The 19344-nt window shown below is 40.7% G+C and overlaps 1 protein-coding gene across 1 annotated transcript; it reads left to right on the top strand.

The window, feature by feature from the left end:
- Nucleotides 1–12981: 12981 nt before the first annotated feature.
- On the top strand, nt 12982–17614 carry lrrc4.2 (leucine rich repeat containing 4.2). The gene is made up of 2 exons (XM_027009658.2): nt 12982–14276; nt 14407–17614. The coding sequence occupies exon 2, from the start codon at nt 14528–14530 to the stop codon at nt 16472–16474; it is 1947 nt and encodes a 648-aa protein (XP_026865459.2). The 5' UTR covers nt 12982–14276; nt 14407–14527; the 3' UTR covers nt 16475–17614.
- The last annotated feature ends 1730 nt before the right edge of the window (nt 17615–19344 follow it).

The raw sequence follows: 19344 nt of genomic DNA, 5'->3' as shown, positions 1-19344 counted from the left end.
ATCAGCAGGAATTACCAATATTTCAGAACATACTTTGAAGGACCTTCATGTTTGGGATATTTTGATTAAATTTTTTTTTAAAAAAAAGTTTGTACTGGAAAAAAAAAAAAAAACATGCTTGCAAATAGTTTTGTCAATAATAAATTCAGGGTGTAAATGAACACTGTGCTGGACAGCATGAGGAGTCTTCTGGTGTGACGAGATGTGCCTCGGGATTGCTGTCACTGTGCTGAAATGCCTCACTGTGTCTGCTGCAGGGAGGAGTGCTATCTGCTCTGATCATTACGGGGCCGAAAACCCATTCAGCTGACACTCTCAAAGCTTTGTTTGCATGTTTGTATGTGGGGGACAGAGCTCGAACGCTGTGGGCCATCTGGAGGATCAAAGAGCTCTTTTCCACTGCCTATCTCTCTCTTGCTCTCTCTCTGTCTGTCTCTCTCGCTCTAATCTCTCTCTCTTTCTTGTTCTCTCTTTCTCTTTCTCTCTCATGCCCAGCGCTCTGGCAGGAAATTTGTTCAGCAGATAACCAAACTAGGGTCAAACACTCACCCCACTGACACACCAATTAAGCCTCAATAAGATGCTGTTATTAAATTGCCTTTTAATGCCAAATGCAGTGACATGTTAATGCTGGGAGAGGGAGAGAGAAGAGAGAGAGCGCGAGCGGTCACATGCACTTAAGAAATGTGCCACTTCCAGATAAAGCTCCCTTTATACACATGCACACAGGGTGATGAATGCAGAAGCCTAATTAGAGAAAATGGCATCAACACAGACTAGGCGAGAATACAAAATGTGTTTTGTGTGTGTAAGTGTTGGGGGTGGGAGTTGTGTTCAGTTACTGAACACATTTACAGCTTTGTATAGTTTCTCAGATTCCATGACATTTATTTGAGCTAATACAAATTGACTACAATTTAGAAATCAATTTGCTATTATTGCATTATAAAGAATATATATTATAAAATATTATTGCATTATAAAGAATATATATTATAAAGAATATATTATATATAATCTAACAAACAAACAACTAGCCATACATTTTATCTATATAATTTAAAGAACACTTTTTTTAAGTGTTTTTTTTTTAAGATAGTCCTTCAGTTTGTTGCTTTGAATCTCAGATTGTCTCTTTCAGCAAAGCAATTTTTTTTTCACCCTTGCTACACTGAGGAAAGAAAGGAAAGGCTTTCTTTCCATGCATTATTACAACATTTCCATGTCAAAAAGCTCATTAAAAGTTTAAAATGTACCATATGAAGGATTTGTTGTAAGATTATACTTTTGGGGTTCTCAAACAAGAACAGAACTCATGGTCATTCCCAAGCTTAAAGTCAAAGACAGAAACACACTAACTTTTTTCTCACAGCCTAAGCCACTGAACCTAAACCAATTCTTTGTAAACCAAAGAAGTCAGGATATAATTTATTGAATGAAGGAATGAAGGTAATTATTTCATAATACTTATCATAATATTTATATTAATGCTTCCGGTATAGTGCAGTAAGTTTAGTTAATATAGTATAATTAATAAGTAATCATAATTACACAAAATAGATCAACTGATGTAACTGACCATATAAATGATCAACAATATTTATCATAAATTCATTAGAAAATCTAACAAAAATGCATTCATTCTTTTCATTCTTTCTCTGTTTTAAAAGTGGTACCTGGTGTATTTCAAGGTTATGGCTAATTTACTTTGAATACTTTTGTGAATGGTTGCCACTGCTTGTAGGACAACTATGATGTAACGTACCTCTAGTAGTCTGTCTATGATTGGATTTACTTGTGTTAGTACATTTATTCCCATCCCTTTTTGAACTGATGTAAATGGAAAATAAATGTAAAAATAAAGACCTTTACAAATTAAAAGTATTACTTTAATTTAAAAGTTTAGTTTATTACAGTAGCTTACCAAAGTTTACACTAAATTCATGAATGACAATTATGCTTACATTTGTACATCTTTTTCTTTTTAACATACTTGTATTACACACCTGTAATTATATTTTTACATTTTTACTATTGCTATTTTCTGTACAGTGTAATTATGTTTAAATACCTATTAACTGAATTTGTCACACTGTCATAAGAGCAGTGTAACTGCAAATGCAGCCTAGATTTCTTTAGAAATAGTCAGGGTTGAACATCACTCCCTCTTATCCCTTAGCAGTAGGTATAATACTTTTCTATTACTTACAGTTACAAACACTACACAGCCAACAATAAAAAAAAATCACCTTGAAATTCTTATCAAAGCTGTGCCTCTCTACAGACTTTCTGTGTTAACCTATGAATAAAAAGGAAACTGAATGGATGGAGATAAAGGCATGGCTGCAAAAGATTAAGCTCTCTCTCTCTCTCTCTCTCTCTCTCTCATTTAGGACTCAGCAGTGTCTTTTAGTAATGGTGACTCACACATTACTTACTGCAGAAGTGGAAAAGGCGGAAATGGGGATACAGTTACCATAGTAACAAAGTATGCAAACCCTTGTGTGAAGAAGGGATATTAGAGAATGGTTTGGACTTTCTTCTACAAGCAGCATTATACTGGTTAAGCATTTTTTTCTGAGGAAATTTAAATGAGACCTTTTTACAAGACTTTCAGCATACTTGAAAGGTCTGTGCTCTTAGATACAAGCAAAATTTGATATAGGGGCCATCAAAACCCATTCAACAATCAATAAAGCATGAGCAATGTGAAATCCTATTTGTCTCACAGATTCAGCCTTAGGTGTATTGCCCATGTACCTGCCAAACACTTCCTGTGTTTCCTGTGCACTCAAACTTCAACTTTGTAGCAATGGAGAAATGCAGTCCCCCCACATGAGTGCTCATGGTCGTGTGAGCACAGCACCACTGATCTGACTCTCTACACAGGCTTTTATGAGCAGACCTAGCAGGGCAGTGTTTAACTTGATGCTCATTTTTCTCTGACACCCATAGGCAAAGCAGCATGTCTCCACCATTAATCAGCAGAGATTAGTCCTAAAGGAAAGGAGGGGTACTGTTATTAAGTAGTAATTGTGTTAAGGAGTTGCAATGGGAACATTAGTGCTGACGGCTGGGACGTTGGCTGATGCGGATGGTGCACTGTCGGGGACAATCTTCAGCCTACTAAATAGTACTCAGACAGGCCAAGGTGTGGAACATTGCCACATTTATCACCCACAGGCCTGTCACGCAAATGGGAGAGTGCATTCTGTCTCACATGCACAGATTCACAAATATGCTATACAAAGTTGCATAGAGCAATGTCTGTAAATTCTGCACTCCATTTCCATACCCATCTCCCTCTTTCTCTGGCACAGGCACACACAGATTTAGGATCCGAGTTCCTCAACAGGCCCACCAGAGAGGAAGAAGGAGTGGGTAGAATGCCAGCACTGGACTGGGCAGAGTGGCACATGGCACATACTGTCCAATGTTACCTTCTGCTGAGAGAGAGAGAGAGAGAGAGACAGAGAGAGAGAGAGAGAGAGAGAGAGAGAGAGAGAGAGAGATCTCTTCCTTCACCCTGATCTTTCTCTGCTCCACTACTATTTTGTACAGTACCATTTCTCACTGATATTAAAAAAATTATCAGGTGAAAAGGTTTCTCCACAATCTCTCATCATTGTCCACTATAATCGGTTTTGAAATTTCAGGAAGCTGTTACATACCCATTACTATGCGGCATGATAGACAAACTACACAGCCATTTTGCCATGCTCTAATGTCAGCAAGCTATTTATTTCATTAGCTTGTAGCTTGGCAACACTGCAATATTTCAACAACATTCCTCAGTCTACATTCATAACTGGCTAAAAGGCTCAAAATGTTGTTCTGTATTGTTCATAAATGTTCAAAATGTTCTGTAAATTATGACTAAATACACTGTAATAGTTAGCAATAGTGTCAAGTGGTATGATAAGTGGGACACCAACAACTAATTTATTTAACATTTCCTGAGCAAAGGTGACTCCAAGATAGACATTCACAGACAATACACTTGGAAGACTCATAGAGGATAATATTGTTATATCAGTCTGACAATAGAAACAGTGAGCAACTTTTCCTATTTCCTGGCATTTAAAGCAGCTAACATACTAACAGGCTTATAGTCACAATTTAATTTAATGTCCTCTTTGCCAGCAAAATAAACCAGAAATAATGCTAAAAAAATAACTAACTATCTTGGCTATTCCTGGTGTAAGAGCCATTCTCTTATTTAGATCTTGTTTTGTATACTCTTATAGGAATGTGAGCTGCCATGGACAAAATAAGAAGTAACTATAAAACATATTATATGTTTCTTAGGGAGGCTGGGTCTTAGAGCTAGCATCTCCTGAGAGAAAACTTTGGTGCTGTGTGTGTAAAGGCATGTCACCCTGGTTTCTGAGAAGAGAAGCGTATCCAGATGTAATGGACCATATCCAGAAATCGATTCTTATTCCCTTGTTAATCCTCCCACCCTCCTTACCATCACCACCACCACCACCACCACCACCAGGCCACTGTCCAATCGTTTAGCTGGAGAGATTTAGCAGGGATGTGGGGCTAGTGTTCGAACACTGTGCTAACACTGAGTTAGCAGGTTAAGTAGTTAAACCATAAGACTGACGCTTACTCAGGGCTGCTACAAGATCACCAGACCAGCCCTGATGCTTCAGATCTAAGCTCAGGGATCATGTTGAGCCTCTCTTGGCTTTCAGAGTAGTGCCAAGTTGGTGTGCTATACTGGAAAAGTGGACCTTTCTGAATTCAAAACACTGACATTGGAATGACAGTCAAGCTAAATTTCAATCAATCAATCAGTCAATCAATCAATCATATTTAATTGTTCGAATAAATTAATATTCATTTCTGGAGTATGGCATTTTACTACATTGATTGTTGTATGTTTTGTCTGTGTAATTCTTTCAAAGACCACATGGTTTCCAACAGAACATCACAGACGGATTTTCAGTGACTCCATGGTTTAGCTTTTGGTCACTGAGAAGGCCATGTGGCTAACCTTAAGCTGGCCAAAAGTACTGCTGGCAGCACTATGCTATAAACCTGGGTCTACTCTGAGATTCTTGACAGGACACAGCAGAACATAACTGCCACTCACAGCTTTCACCACCGCATTAATAAAATTCCATTAAACAGGCAAAAATCCTCAGATCGGAATCTTAATTAATAATTTTATAGCAGGTCTTGAGTACTAAACGCATTAATAACTCAGGCTACTGTCACTGCTTTCACATCAAACTTAGAGCATTTCAATCTTGTACATTCCACTGAGGTCAAGTGCACATGTGCTTCACTGAAAATCTGTAGTTTAGTTGAACACGGAAAGGTCCATGGCAAACAACTTTGTCACCTCAGTAACCATCTTTGGTTACTTTATTTACTAAGGTTTTTAAAATTTGTAAATACAACATATTTTATTTTCTCTGGCAATTCCATTTCACTTGTGTAAATTCTCCTAGAAATTAAGGATATAATATAAGGTATATTAGAGCAAAAGGTACATGCTAAAAGACTTTTTTTTTTTTTAAACTGAGACTAGCTACCATTAGCTATTTCAAAATGTGCTATGTAATCCTTTGCACCTGCACTGCCTCCCGGACTCTTGAAAACCCCTGCATGCTGACATTTGTGGGAGTGTCTCCTGTAATCCCATAACCCAAATGAAAATGCAAATTTATTAAAAAGTATTATGAAATGAAGATTTATTCTAAATATATTCACACCATAGTTCAGTTAAGCAAAATTTGATTACTGCTAAAAAGTTGATATTTTTATTTTGTTGCCTTTCTCAACCATAGAGCAATAGATCAATTCCTATTAGTCTGCTATATTTTCAGAGCTCAATCACCATTCGTGCCGACACTGCCTGGAGTATCTGAGAACACTTAATAAACGGTGGGCTGTTATTGACTTCAATTTAGAGAAAGCTGCTGAATGCTTTTCTTCCATAGAGGTACAGAGCACCTCAGGGAAATCCAGAATTGCATTGCATAGGAAACATATTACCACAGGTCAGAACCTCCAGTTTAAAGGATTTATCGCTGAGCCCCCACAGATATTTTCACCTATCTCTTATCTATTCTTTCTCAACTGTCTCTGCTTCTCATGTAGAACTGCCCTGTCCATACATCACGCTGCCGTTTGTCTATAAGATGCAAAACCTGTTTTTAATTACAGTCTGAGAGAAAAGCCTCAGAAAACCACTGTCAGCAGTGGAAGCTTCTTTGGGTATTCTGATGGGTTGCTATACAATCTTTCAGTAGATGGCTGATCAACCTACTCTTACAATTTTGTCTCCCAGTGCATGTACTTAAGTGTCCTTCATTTTGAAGACAAGTAACAGTCACTTTTAATGACTGTGTTAAAGGGCCTCATAGGAGTAGTTTGAGTCTCACAGAATTTCTTTTTCCTATGATGTGCAAAATGTACGACATGCAACATATACAGATGAATGTAACATATAAATGAAACCTATCTTGGATAATAAGGCATGAAAAAGTCTTAAGTAATCAAAGCTTAATCAGATAGCTATCTGACTACTAGTGACCACATAAAAAATGTGTGTAAACAATTATAGTGTATAGTGCATCTGGAAAGTATTTACAGTACTTCACTTTTTCCATATTTTGTTATGTTATAGCCTTACTCCAAAATGGATTAAATAAATTTTTTCCCTCAATTCTACACACAATACCCCATAATGACAAAGTGGGAAAATGTTTGTTTGGAATTGTAGCAAATGTATTAAAAATAAAAAAAATAAAAAAAATAAATAAATCACATGTACATAAGTGTTACACACAGCAATTGCTCAATACTTTGGCAGCAATTACATCCTCAAGTCTTTTTGAATATGATGCTCTGTCAGAGTGACCCTTAGGTTCTTGGTCACCTTCCTGACTAAGGCCTTTCTGCTGGGCAGCCAGCTATAGGAAGACTTCTTCCATTTACGGATGATGGAGGCCACTGTGCTCATTGGAACCTTCAATGCTGCAGAAGTTTTTCTGTACCCTTCCCCTGATCTGTGCCTCGATACAATCCTGTCTCGGAGGTCTACAGACAATTCCTTGGAATTCATTGCTTGGTTTGTGCTCTGACATGTACTGTCAACTATGGGACCTTATATAGACAGGTGTGTGCCATTCCAAATTATGTCCAATTAACTGGATTTACCACAGGTGGACTCCAATCAAATTGTCGAAACAACTGAAGGATGATCAGTGGAAACAGGATGCACCTGAGCTCAATTTTGAGTGTCATAGCAAAGGTTGTGAATACTTATGTACATTTTTTTTTTTGGTTTTTTTTTTTTAATAAATTTGCAACAATTCCAAACAAACTTTTTTTTTCACTTTGTCATTATGGGGTATTTGGAATCTTTTTAAATTGTTGAATTTTGAGGGGGAAAATAAATTTAATCCATTTTGGTATAAGGCATAACATAACAAAATGTAGAAAAAGTGAAGTGCTGTGAATACTTTCCAGATGCACTGTAAATGTTCCAAAGATGCATTTCAAATCTGACTACCTCTGAATAATCGGATAATAATCAGATAGCTAACCAGTTCCTTGTGACCACAAAGATACATTACAAACCTAATTGAAAAGTGATTTGGAAGCGTTAACATGACAATGTTTTATGTAGTTAAAGTGGATAGCTATCTAATTAAGTACCGTTATAAGTAACAATGTAAGAACCCTTTGGAATTTTCCAGATTCTAATGGATGGCTTCTAAAATGTTATATTTCATTGAAGCCAAACAGGACGATTTTATTTAATAAACAGAAACAAAAATTTTCAACTATATATAATTATATATATTCATTGCTATTTTTACTGAAAATTGATTAAACGATCAAGGTCACTGATAGAAAAAGAAGTCTAAGTGAAGCTTTTTATCCGGTAATTAGTGGAACATCAGTCCTGTTCCACATTTAAGAGGTACTTTGGCCCATTTGGCTAGTGAGAGAAAAATTCAACCTCTTACACAAACACACACACACACACACACACACACACACAAAAATGCCTCATGGCTCCATGCTGAAGAGGGGATTGCAAGCTGACAGTCAAAATACTTCCTCTCTCTTTCTCTTACATTCAGAATACCTCAACATTTCACACACATGAATCTTTGAAACTGGATGTTATCCTCAGACTCATATATTAGTGTTGCATATCCGTGAGTTGAATGATGTAAACACATGCAGTCCTTATAATAGAAGCATGGTGCAGGCATATTCAGTACAGTCTGGGCTTGTACATCAACAGCAGCCCTGGCCTCCTTCTGTCAATGCTTAATTAATTTACTTGACAACTCCTTAATGGTTTCCAACATAAGTAGAACTGAAAATGCTGCCTTGCCTTATGTAGGAATTGCCCCATCTCCCAAACTGGCAAATTTGTCAAGACATTTTCATAGCTGTCGTTTTGTGTTAAATGTAAGATTCAAGGTCTCGTGCAACTCAAAATAATCTCTTCACCAAACATCAAACACCAACAAAGTCCCTTTTAGTCCTTTTTTTGTTAACTGTTGGCACAGCAATGCAAGGATAATGAATTCAGACGTTATTGGAATGTTAATGTCACTCAGCCAATCACAGTTGTACATGTAAATGTATCATTTGCATGTGATTGAGAAGGATTTGAATAAAAAAGAAAATCTTTAAAAACTACAAGGGTAATTGCTTTGCATGAGAAATTCCTCTCTTTTTATTTCATGTAGCAACCCCAGTCTAACAGTATAGAGCACAGTGTCTGAGACTACAAGCCTGGCAGGGCAGACACACACTATTGGAATTAAAATGAGTCACAAATCAGCCCTCACTGCTTTCCAATTTGCACACCCCTGCTGGAGAGAGGGCTGCAGCTCATCCCTGATTGGCAGTGAAGACTGAGATCTTAGCTGCTCCTCCTCTATTGGATTATAGTGGACTACACCACAGATCATAGCCCCCACACTAACATTAGTGCTGCACTATTCTAAAAGAAGACCAAAAATACTTGTATATTGAAAATTTAATAAGCAGTGCATTGCAAATTAAACATGTTATCTATTACACATGATCAGTATATTCTTTCCATTGACACAATAGATATTATACATCTTTTTCCAATGTTTGAGCAATTATCTGTAAGTACAAAGTCAGAATCTGTATTATGCTCTGTACTTGTCCCTGTCTAGGGAAAGTGAAAATTCTGTCTACTAAATGGCATAATGGCAAAGCAGGACTCCAAATAATTAAGGTCATTAGTATATAAAGAACACAAAACTGAAGCTGCTCCACAAATTCAGCATTAAGGTAATAATCAAAAAGGAAACAGGAAATAAGCATTAATTCAGACATGTGAAATCAATCACAGAGGGAATCAAAATCACAAATATGATTAGACAGGGTTTAGTACTCAAATATGAAAACAAAAACAAAACAAAGCAATGCACATTTCTGCTAGTCCACCTCATAAACATTAAATACCTAGTTTAAAAAATTATGTTCTAAGACATTTTCAAAAAAGAAAATGTTGAAGATTTATCGCATTTGATCAAATTTGAAATATACAGATTTGTAATTGAATTGGAAGGAGAGGGTGAAATGTTGCTTTCATTGTATTAGTTTAGCTTGGATACCTCTGTGGCTCATGAGACAGGGCTGAACAGAGAGAAGAGGTCAAGTGGAGACTCACCTTTCCAGCATCTTCATCTCTCCATGTACCATGCCACCATGAGGGTTGATGAGGGTTAGCAGGATCAGACAGCTAATAAATCAAACCTATCCCCCCCAAAAAAATCCCCACAATTATAATACTGGGGCAGAAGATGAGCAAAATAGAGCTTCATCATTACAGCCTACATTGATGTTTCAGAGCCCAAAGGCCTAAGAACAGCATTTTGCTAATATGCTACGCTAAGCATAGAGGATCACAGTGCCAGCTCTCTGCTTACCGCCTCCCTTTGATTACCCAACACAATCCTCTTCTGTAACACCAAACATGCCTTATGATCAGCACATTACAGTAATCACAGTAATGAAGTGTATATTGGTGCAGTAGCATTAAAAGCAAATGAGCGCCACACTGGCAATGCTCTGCACTGCGTGTTGCTCCCACCTACCCCCACCCCCCAGAGTCGGTTGTGTATCCCTGACACCCTTCACAGTGACCGCCAAGCACAGCAGCCTGGAAACTGGGTCACGGGGTGCCACAAATTGAATCTGCACAGGCACAGGACCTGGGGAAGTGGGGCAGGGTAAGTGCAGTATTGACACAGGTGTGTTGCACCATCCTCTACTGCACTGGCTTCTTCACCCCTCACCCTTGAGGGTCTGCACACTTGCCACCCACAAACCAGGTTACCAAAACAGATCAAATGTGCATGCACAGAGCACACACCAATGCTGACTGCAAAGCACATAGAGATACTACAAACCTGGAAGTAGCCACTGAGTCATTAGCTTCCACAAAAGCCACATTTAGTTAGCAATGTATTTTATTCTCACTCCTGTAGCTACTGGTTTATCATGCAGAAAATCATTGGCCCTTATTATCATCCATAACTGCTCTATGCTCTCGTTAATGTCATTGGCTTTATAATCAATGACCTGAAATGTCATACCATAGATCTTTGCATGTTACATGCTACCGTAGCAAAGGATGGGAGCGGTTAGGCTAGCATTTCCACCATGCCATTTTGCTTGTGTCAAACCGCCTGTTAGCCAAGCAGCTAGTTGTGAATTGGAGCGAATCTGGGAGGGGGAAGTCACATCCTCAATGTGCCTCCTGACCTTTCCACGCATATGACCTCTATAATGACATTAGCACTGGAGTCGGCACCATGGATATCAATTACCTCCACTGCTGGGCTGTTAAATAGAAGGCCAAACCAATCGCCTTACAGCCTAGCTGGGCTAATTTATACAGCTCCCTAATGTAAAAGTCTGCTCTGCTCCTGCTCAAAGTGCCATGAGTCTCTCTTTAACTTGCTAGGAGACAATTAGCAGTCTAATACTCTTTCCAAAGCCCCACTTTGTCCTGTTAGCTCAGCATGAAGAGGAGACTTACAGAGTGCCTAGTCTGTCTGGTGCTCTATCACTTCCACTGGCTGCCAGTTATAAATGGAGCAGTAGATACTTACATCGCCAGTGCTGAATGGTACAGTGTAGTTTAACGCACTGTGGTCCAGAGCTGAGCAATCAGCAGTGCCCGTTTCCCTCTCATAACAGGAAGAAAAACATTATGGTGTATGTTTCTACATATACTATTAATGCTCAATGAACTGCTCAGCTTTCTATAAAAGAACATAAACATGAATGCAAAGAAGCATAAAAATAAATGTAAAGTTTGCATGAAGATAGCTTTTAGCAAGAGCATGCTGTCAGAAGCATACTCAGGCATGGAGACAGAACAGCAGTGTGTATAGAGGACTCAGCTGGGCTTCTGAGACATTTGGACTCCTGAGAGAGAACAAACGTCCCCTGAGTAATATCACCCTGCACTGTTTCCCAGACCACAGCTGACAGAGACAGCAGGCCAGTTCAGCCCTGTCTGAAGACTTCGTCATGCAGAGGTACTATATTGGGTCCAGGGTTTGGAGGCATGTTGTTGCCCAGACTGAGTCTGTGTATAATTCATTTGGGGGATTTACGAAGCCTTCATAAAACACCATTTATCATTTATTTCATGAAGTGCAAAAGACACTAATATGATCATTACAGATGGCACGAGTAAATGACAGCAATAAATGACACCAGTATCATCAGTTCAGAAAGTGTAAATGATGAATGAAAATAAATTAGAAATAAATAGACTCAAAATTATTTAGTTACATTAGTGAAACTTATACTCTATACTGTCAGGTGTGAAAATACCACTGTTTTCATTGCATTAGTTTATTTACCTTAACCGAAGTTTTGAAAACATTCTATTTGGGCAGATAGAGACCCTGGGCATGGTATAAACTACTGGACTGTCTTTTGCCTGCTTGAATCAATGGATGGGCAAGGGGCAATTAACTACAGTGTGACTAAGAACAAGAGGATGTTGGACTCTTTACTGCTGCTCTTGCATTCAAATGGTATTTAATGTCAGGAAATGGGCTACATCATACCAACTTTTACCCTTGTACCCTTTCTCTTTCCATCTGCACCTGGCTGCCTACCTAAGTTGTGGCTTACTACCACTCTTGTACTGCCCTCAAACCATTATGATTATTTAGATTTCTTTGCCTTTTATTATAGCAGGTCTTTAGACTTTTTTGCTTTTTACTATAGCAGGTCTTTTCATTGTGGGTATTCCTTAGGACCAGCCTGCCAACAGACAGCAGCACAGTCAGCAGTCATGATATCATACTTGCACTTTTACCGTGTATGCTATGTCTCCCAAGAGATTGCCCCAGATGTGTGTGTGTGTGTGTGTGTGTGTGTGTGTGTGTGAGAGAGAGAGAGAGAGAGAGAGAGAGAGAGAGAATGAGAGAGAGAGAGAGAGAATGAGAGAGAGGAAAAGTAATAGAAAAAAAAATTTAATGCATTATGCAAAACTCACAATTTCAACAGTTCTCACATTTTCATGTTTAAATATAATGGTTTGGGAACACTCCAGGGGAGGGGTGGGGGTGGTGGGTGACAAATTACTCATTGTAACAACCACCTTTGCAGGTACAGGAAGACTGTTGTTTTATCTTAGTCAAACCAGTCCCACTAGAGCTTACAGAAGGAGAAACAGGGTGAATATTTGAGAGAAAGAGAAAGGGAGAGAGAGTTATTGTAGAGAAGGATAAGATAAAAAAACAATAGTAAAATTATTTTAAAAAGTAAATGCACTGACTGAGTGAAAAGAGTTAGAGATGGTGCGCATGAGAATGCAAGGAGAAAGAGGGAGACAGAGAGAGAGTGAGTGAGAGAGAGAGGCAGAGCACAGAAGAGAGGAGGGGGTGGATGTGTTAATACACAGGAACACTGCATCAAACCAGTGCACTGCTCTGAGCGGGATGCGTCAGCAGTACATTCACGTTCCCACTGAAGGACAAAAGGAGGAGACAGAGCAGAGCGCCTCAGCTGCCCGCAGCCCCGTCATATAAAGAGAAAAAGAGAGTGTGGAGCTTGAATGCTGGGGAAGGGGTAAGGACTGTTGCTGTGGACAGGCTTCTTCTCTGGGTGCATGTGTGTGTCTCTGCCTTGTTCTCTCTCTCCTCACGCTTGCCCAGCTTGCGCCGCAGAACGCCGGCCAGCCCACAGGCAGAGCAGGCAAACAGCCACAACTTACTACCTCAAGACGCGGGAAGAAAGGAATACTGCAAGATCTGCACCAGGGGGAACACGCTACAGAGTCGTCTTCGAGACAGCCCTCTGAAAATCAACTGCACATCCACAGAGCAGGATCAGTTGCTCCTTTTCTGACACTGAAAAGAGAGAGAGAGAGAGAGAGAGAGAGAGAGAGAGGAAAAAAAAGAAAGAGGAAGAAAGGGAGACGGTGAGAGAAAAGACGGCGTGAGAGAGGGAGAAAGAGAGGGAGAAAGCAGGAAGGAACGACTGCTACACAGAGCTTTACTGCTGCGCTACTGCCCCCTTCCTCCCCCTCGTGCTCCCGCACCACCACCCCCGAGCCCCCCTCCAGAGAAATTGACGGATTATTGCTAACTGTGCACACGGCAGTCCGCAGCTGCTACAGCGACGGGCAGGAGAACGCGGTGAGTTAAAAAAAGCAAGACAGAATGTCCGCAGTGTGCGTTTGTTCGCCTTTTTTGTATTTCTCAGTGCACAGCTAATCAACTGGACAAGTGTCGGAGGAGGTGGACAACAGCAAACTGAGAAACTGGTTAGTCTTTAACAGAGGAAGATATCGTAAAAGACTTGGGACCTCATTCCCCACTCTATTCTTTTTTATTTTCTCCTTTTTCTTCTTCTTCTTTTTCTTCTTCTTCATTCCTTTGCTACAGTTTATTGTGATTGCAGTTTGGCAATGCAGTCTTGTGAAAAATGTCCAGCGGTATTCAGCATTGGCTTCCAAGGACAATCAGTGGGGGGGCTGAGAGATCTCGTGCAATCTGACTGGAACTGTGCACCTGCTTAGCTCACTGGGCCTTACGTCTTGGAACAGTTTTCCTAAACACTCCTTCTCTCTGGAATTCAAAGGAGCCATTTTGTCAAAGTCATTCACACTCCAGTTTACTTTTTGAAAAAGAAATATTTCAAAATGTTGCAGACATCTTGCTGACCGCAGTGAGGATTGTGTGAAATAAAAGGGGAGGTACAACAGAGAACTCTGAACTAATGAGGTAAGCATTTTATATTTAAACTTATTTCTTCCACTGCTGTTTATTTTTTCTTTCTCTAACCATTTGCGCTCTCTCTTTTCCCCTCCCTTGCTCCCACACTCTGTCTGTCTACTCTTTGTGTTTAAAACAGCACCATCCTGCACTGTCGATGGAAAACAGAATCAGAGTCTTGCTCAAACCAGGGTAGGGCCACTGTTCTCCGTTCCCAAGACGAATCCCCACACGATGTTGAATTATGAACGCGCCACATCATGAGTCTCTTGTGGCAGGTAACTGTGCACCGTGTCTGGAACGCAGCCCTGCTCTGTGCAGTCTACCTCATGGTGCGAGCGTGGAGTGTGTGCGCCGCCCCCACTGGACCGCAGAACTGCCCAGCTGTCTGCTCCTGCAGTAACCAGTTCAGCAAGGTGGTGTGTACGAGGCGCGGCCTGGTCCGAGTGCCCCCTGGCATCCCTGCCAACACACGCCACCTCAACCTCATGGAGAATAGCATCGAGATAATCCAGGCTGACACCTTCCGGCATCTGCACCACCTGGAGGTGCTACAGCTTGGTAGGAACTCCATTCGACAGATCGAAGTAGGGGCCTTCAATGGTCTCACCAATCTCAACACCCTGGAGCTCTTTGATAACCGGTTGACCGTAATCCCCAGTGGTGCTTTCGAGTACTTGTCTAAACTGCGGGAGTTATGGCTCAGGAACAACCCTATCGAAAGCATCCCATCTTATGCATTCAACCGTGTCCCCTCGCTCATGCGTCTGGATTTGGGTGAACTAAAGAAACTGGAGTATATATCTGAGGGTGCTTTTGAGGGATTATACAACTTGAAATACCTAAACCTTGGAATGTGTAATCTGCGGGAGGTACCTGTCCTCTCCCCACTGGTGGGGCTGGAGGAACTAGAGATGTCAGAAAACTACTTTCCAGAGATCAAACCTGGATCCTTCAGGGGTCTAAAATCCCTCAAAAAGCTCTGGATTATGAACTCCAGGATCACCACAATGGAGCGAAATGCTTTTGATGATGTCACAGCCTTGGTTGAGCTCAACCTGGCTCACAATAACCTTAGCTCTTTGCCCCATGACCTTTTCACACCCTTGTGTTATCTGGTAGAGCTGCACCTGCACCACAATCCATGGCATTGTGACTGTGACGTTGTGTGGCTGGCCTGGTGGCTGAGAGAGTACATCCCAACCAATTCCACATGCTGTGGCCGCTGCCACACCCCTGCCCACCTGCGGGGGCGCTACCTGGTAGAGCTGGACCAGAGTACCTTCCAGTGCTCAGCTCCTTTTATTCTGGATGCTCCTCGTGATCTTAACATATCTGCGGAACGAGTGGCCGAGCTCAAGTGTCGCACAGCCCCTATGTCGTCTGTCAGATGGCTCCTTCCCAACGGAACAGTTCTGACCCATGGCTCCAACCATCCAAGGATATATGTGCTTAATGACGGAACTCTGAATTTCTCCAATGTGCTTCCGTCTGACATAGGTGTGTACACCTGCATGGTGACGAACATGGCCGGGAACTCAAACGCGTCTGCCTACTTGAACGTGAGCGCGGCAGAACTCAACACCTCGGAGCACCTCAGCTACTTCACCACAGTGACGGTGGAGGTGGTGGAGCCCACGTCGGAGGAGGTGATCAAGCCCAAGACAGTCACGGCCTCGCCCTCTGTCTTCCAGCCCGTGTTCATCTCCACACCCACTGTTCTGCTGCAGACGCCCCGGCAGGTCAGCGTGCCGACCGTCCGAGGGACAGTGCGTCCACCCGCCAGCTTGGATGAGGTGATGAAGACTACAAAGATTATTATTGGTTGCTTCGTCGCTGTTACACTGCTTGCCGCTGTCATGCTGATTGCATTCTACAAGCTACGCAAGCGACACCAGCAGAGGAGCACAGTGGCGGCTGCCAGGACTATAGAGATCATTCAGATGGAGGAGAACGTCCCACCCAGTGCTCCAGGGACAAGTATACCTGGAGAGGGGGGGATGGTGCTGCCAGGCCTGAGAGATCGCAACAGCACGTACAAACCCAGCTACAGCACCTACAAACCAGCACATTCTGCTCCCTGGACAGAGAACAACATTGGCAACTCTCTGCACCGCTCCTCTCGGCCCTCCACCATCAGCACCATCCCTGAACCCTACATGATCAAAACTCACACAAAGGAGAAGGTACAGGAAACCCAGATCTAACACTCCCATAACTTTCTCTTCCTCTGAGCCCTCTTCTGTTCCTCATGAAAACATGCAATAGAATGCACAAAGAAAAGACAGCGATTACTTTTGTACCCAGTGCAAAGATAAGACTGTTTTTCTTGTACATGCTTATATATAAATATATGAATATAAATATATAAATTAATCCACTATGGGATGGTAAGAGAAGCAGATTATATAAAAATGAAAAATGAATTTAAACTATTTTCTAACTTGTAACTTCTATTTAAGATGGAAATATGTGGAGATACTGACATGACACCACAGATGGGGTCAGACTTGTTTTAAAAGGGCACCCTGAGGTTTTTAGACCATGCTAGACAGGATCCATCTTTCTACACAACTGTCCCCATAAGAGTTTTTACAGGTTTGTCTTGTAAAAGCACCATGAATTTGTATTGTGCCAAATGTCAAACATGCAATAAAAAAGTTTGGTTAAAGAGATATCAGAACTAAGCATCACAAAATTCAGGCTATATTGAGGCAGTGATAAGGAAGTTCCCCAGAATCTGCTGTTCAGTAGCTATCAGCCAAATGGGTTTGGTCTAATGAGCTATTTTGCAGTGAGTGTTTAACTTCATATATGCGGAATAGCCAGCCTTTTTATTGGCCCCCTGTTTCTCAGTGAGAAACAAGGAAGTAATCTTTTCCGACTCTTCTTCCCTTAAAGTCCCATTGGACCCTGACAAATTTGCCAACAGTGAATCCCAGTAGTTTTGGCCATTTCTTTCTCTGTTACGGTTACTTTCCTCATACTTTTAAGATCCCCAAATGCTTTCTTGAGACTTGAGTGGCTTTTAGGGCTAAAATATAGTAAATGTATTACAACAGTTGCCTCAGATTAGTGGAGTAAGGGCTGAAAAGGGTGTTCATTTGCAACAGTGCAGAGACAGTTGCCATGACACATTGGTGTACTGCAAGTTAACATTAACATGACTGCTTACAATTCTTTCTCTTGAGAAGGGGATACAAATGAATGTGTGAATTATGGGCTGTCCTCTATGGTGATCGTTCAAACCGTGAATTTTCTTTGTCCTTATTTTGAGCAACACTATTTTTATGAGGAGTCTACAGAGGTTACAACAATAAAACATTTGGTTTGTATTTCTCTAAACAGAACTCTTTCCTCTCACTTTTTTTCCCTACTTGCTGCAGACATTTTGTGTGCAGTTGTAACATGTTGGCAAAACTGTACGGAAGCAGTGAAGATTAAGCGCCTTTATCAAATGTCATTTCAGAATGAACTACATTTGTGACTGCAGTTCCACCACACACTTTTTTGAATCTTATTCAAACTGCGTGGTGGTGAGAATCTGATCTTTATCGTATTTGTGATTGCATATGGTCACACTAGTGACTACAAAACGGGCATGCTACTAAAATGGGATGAAATGAATAACAAGAAGAACTGAGGCATCAACATATTAAAAATGGAGTCTGATTTTCTGACACAGTAAAGGAAATAACAGAGTGTTAGGCAGGTATTTGATAGGACTGTTTTTGTTCCGCTATAATGACATTCAGTGCTGAGGTAACACAGCTGCATTTCAAGCAGTTGGCTAAGAAGGTTAAGTGCAGCTTTTAATATCATCCATTATTGATCTACTTAACCTGTAGCACATACCAAATTAGGTATCATGCCTGTGCTTGTGTGTGTTAGATTTTAATCAAGTCTATGTGAATTCAATATGTTGTTTTTTTTTTGACTGAATTTCACATTTCCACCAAACTCGTAAATTTAATATTAAATATAATTCTTACAGAACCAAATTTTTTGTTGCTACAAAGTGGCAATTTTAAATGCCCCCTTAGGATGTTTGATTTCCTCTGAGCATCTGACCTTTAACAATATTTGCTTAAATTCATATAAAACTGTCTTGGCATTTCACAGATTTTTTACAGTGTTCTTAGTTGACTCTGTGTATGCTGAATATTAAATCATTTCTTATGATAGTGCATAATGCTGAGGCTGTTTTAGGCTTGAATGGGTACTAATGTGCTATTAGGCTGTACATTTTTAGCATAGAGAGAAGGGGGAAGAGGGTGTACACTGTAATCAGGGCCAGAGTATCTCGCAGCTCAGAGCTGCACTAACCCCGCATTAGTACACACACACAGCAATTTACTGCCCTCCCAGGACACTCAGGCCACAATACCCTCACACCAGTACACCAGAACAACACTGTTGCAACACACATACAACCCCCCCCCCCCCCCCCCCCCCCACACACACACACAGATACAATAATATACGGAGATAATTACCAGCTCTGTGGTTTTACATTATTCAGAAGAAAATGTCTTGATGGTACAGCCTTGTATTTGTGGCTGATGAGGCTTGTAAATTTAATCTTTAATGCCAGGAAGAATCATTCTGCATACGTTAATTTGACATGCTCTCTAGTCTAGGAGAATGAACAAAATAGTAGGGTTTCTTTTTTTTTGTACTGGTGACAACATTAAGTTCATTTCAAGTTTAGCCTATTTTTTTCAGCTAAATGTGCTTGTCATGCCTGCATGAAAAACGCATTTTTTCTTATAAAATTCTATATGAAATCTGTACATTTTGAGCCACCTTGTTTTAAACTCCCCAGTGCTCTGCCAACAAGCACCAACACTGATTATTTTTTGTCATTAAGGTTTCATTTATACAATTCAGACTGAGCAGGAAGTCTTTTTAAGCTTTAAACGCCCATCACTATGAGACACGGTGAAGTCAAGCTTCAAATTCAGTACCACATGATCAGAATTTGGCTGTCAGTAGCCCCAGTTTGAATGTTGGGGAATGAAGCGGATGATGGGTGTAGGCCATGCTTCTGTGCCACGGGTGCCCTGGGGCACATGGT

This window comes from Electrophorus electricus, chromosome 4 (genome assembly GCF_013358815.1).
Source record: "Electrophorus electricus isolate fEleEle1 chromosome 4, fEleEle1.pri, whole genome shotgun sequence".
Classification (NCBI taxonomy): domain Eukaryota; kingdom Metazoa; phylum Chordata; class Actinopteri; order Gymnotiformes; family Gymnotidae; genus Electrophorus; species Electrophorus electricus.
The sequence above is the reverse complement of the archived record's forward strand: the minus strand, read 5'-3'. Positions and strand labels throughout refer to the sequence as shown.

Excerpts from the sequence above, each read along its gene's own strand:
- lrrc4.2 (XM_027009658.2), top strand. The coding sequence starts at position 14,528 with ATGAGTCTCTTGTGGCAGGTAACTGTGCACCGTGTCTGGAACGCAGCC.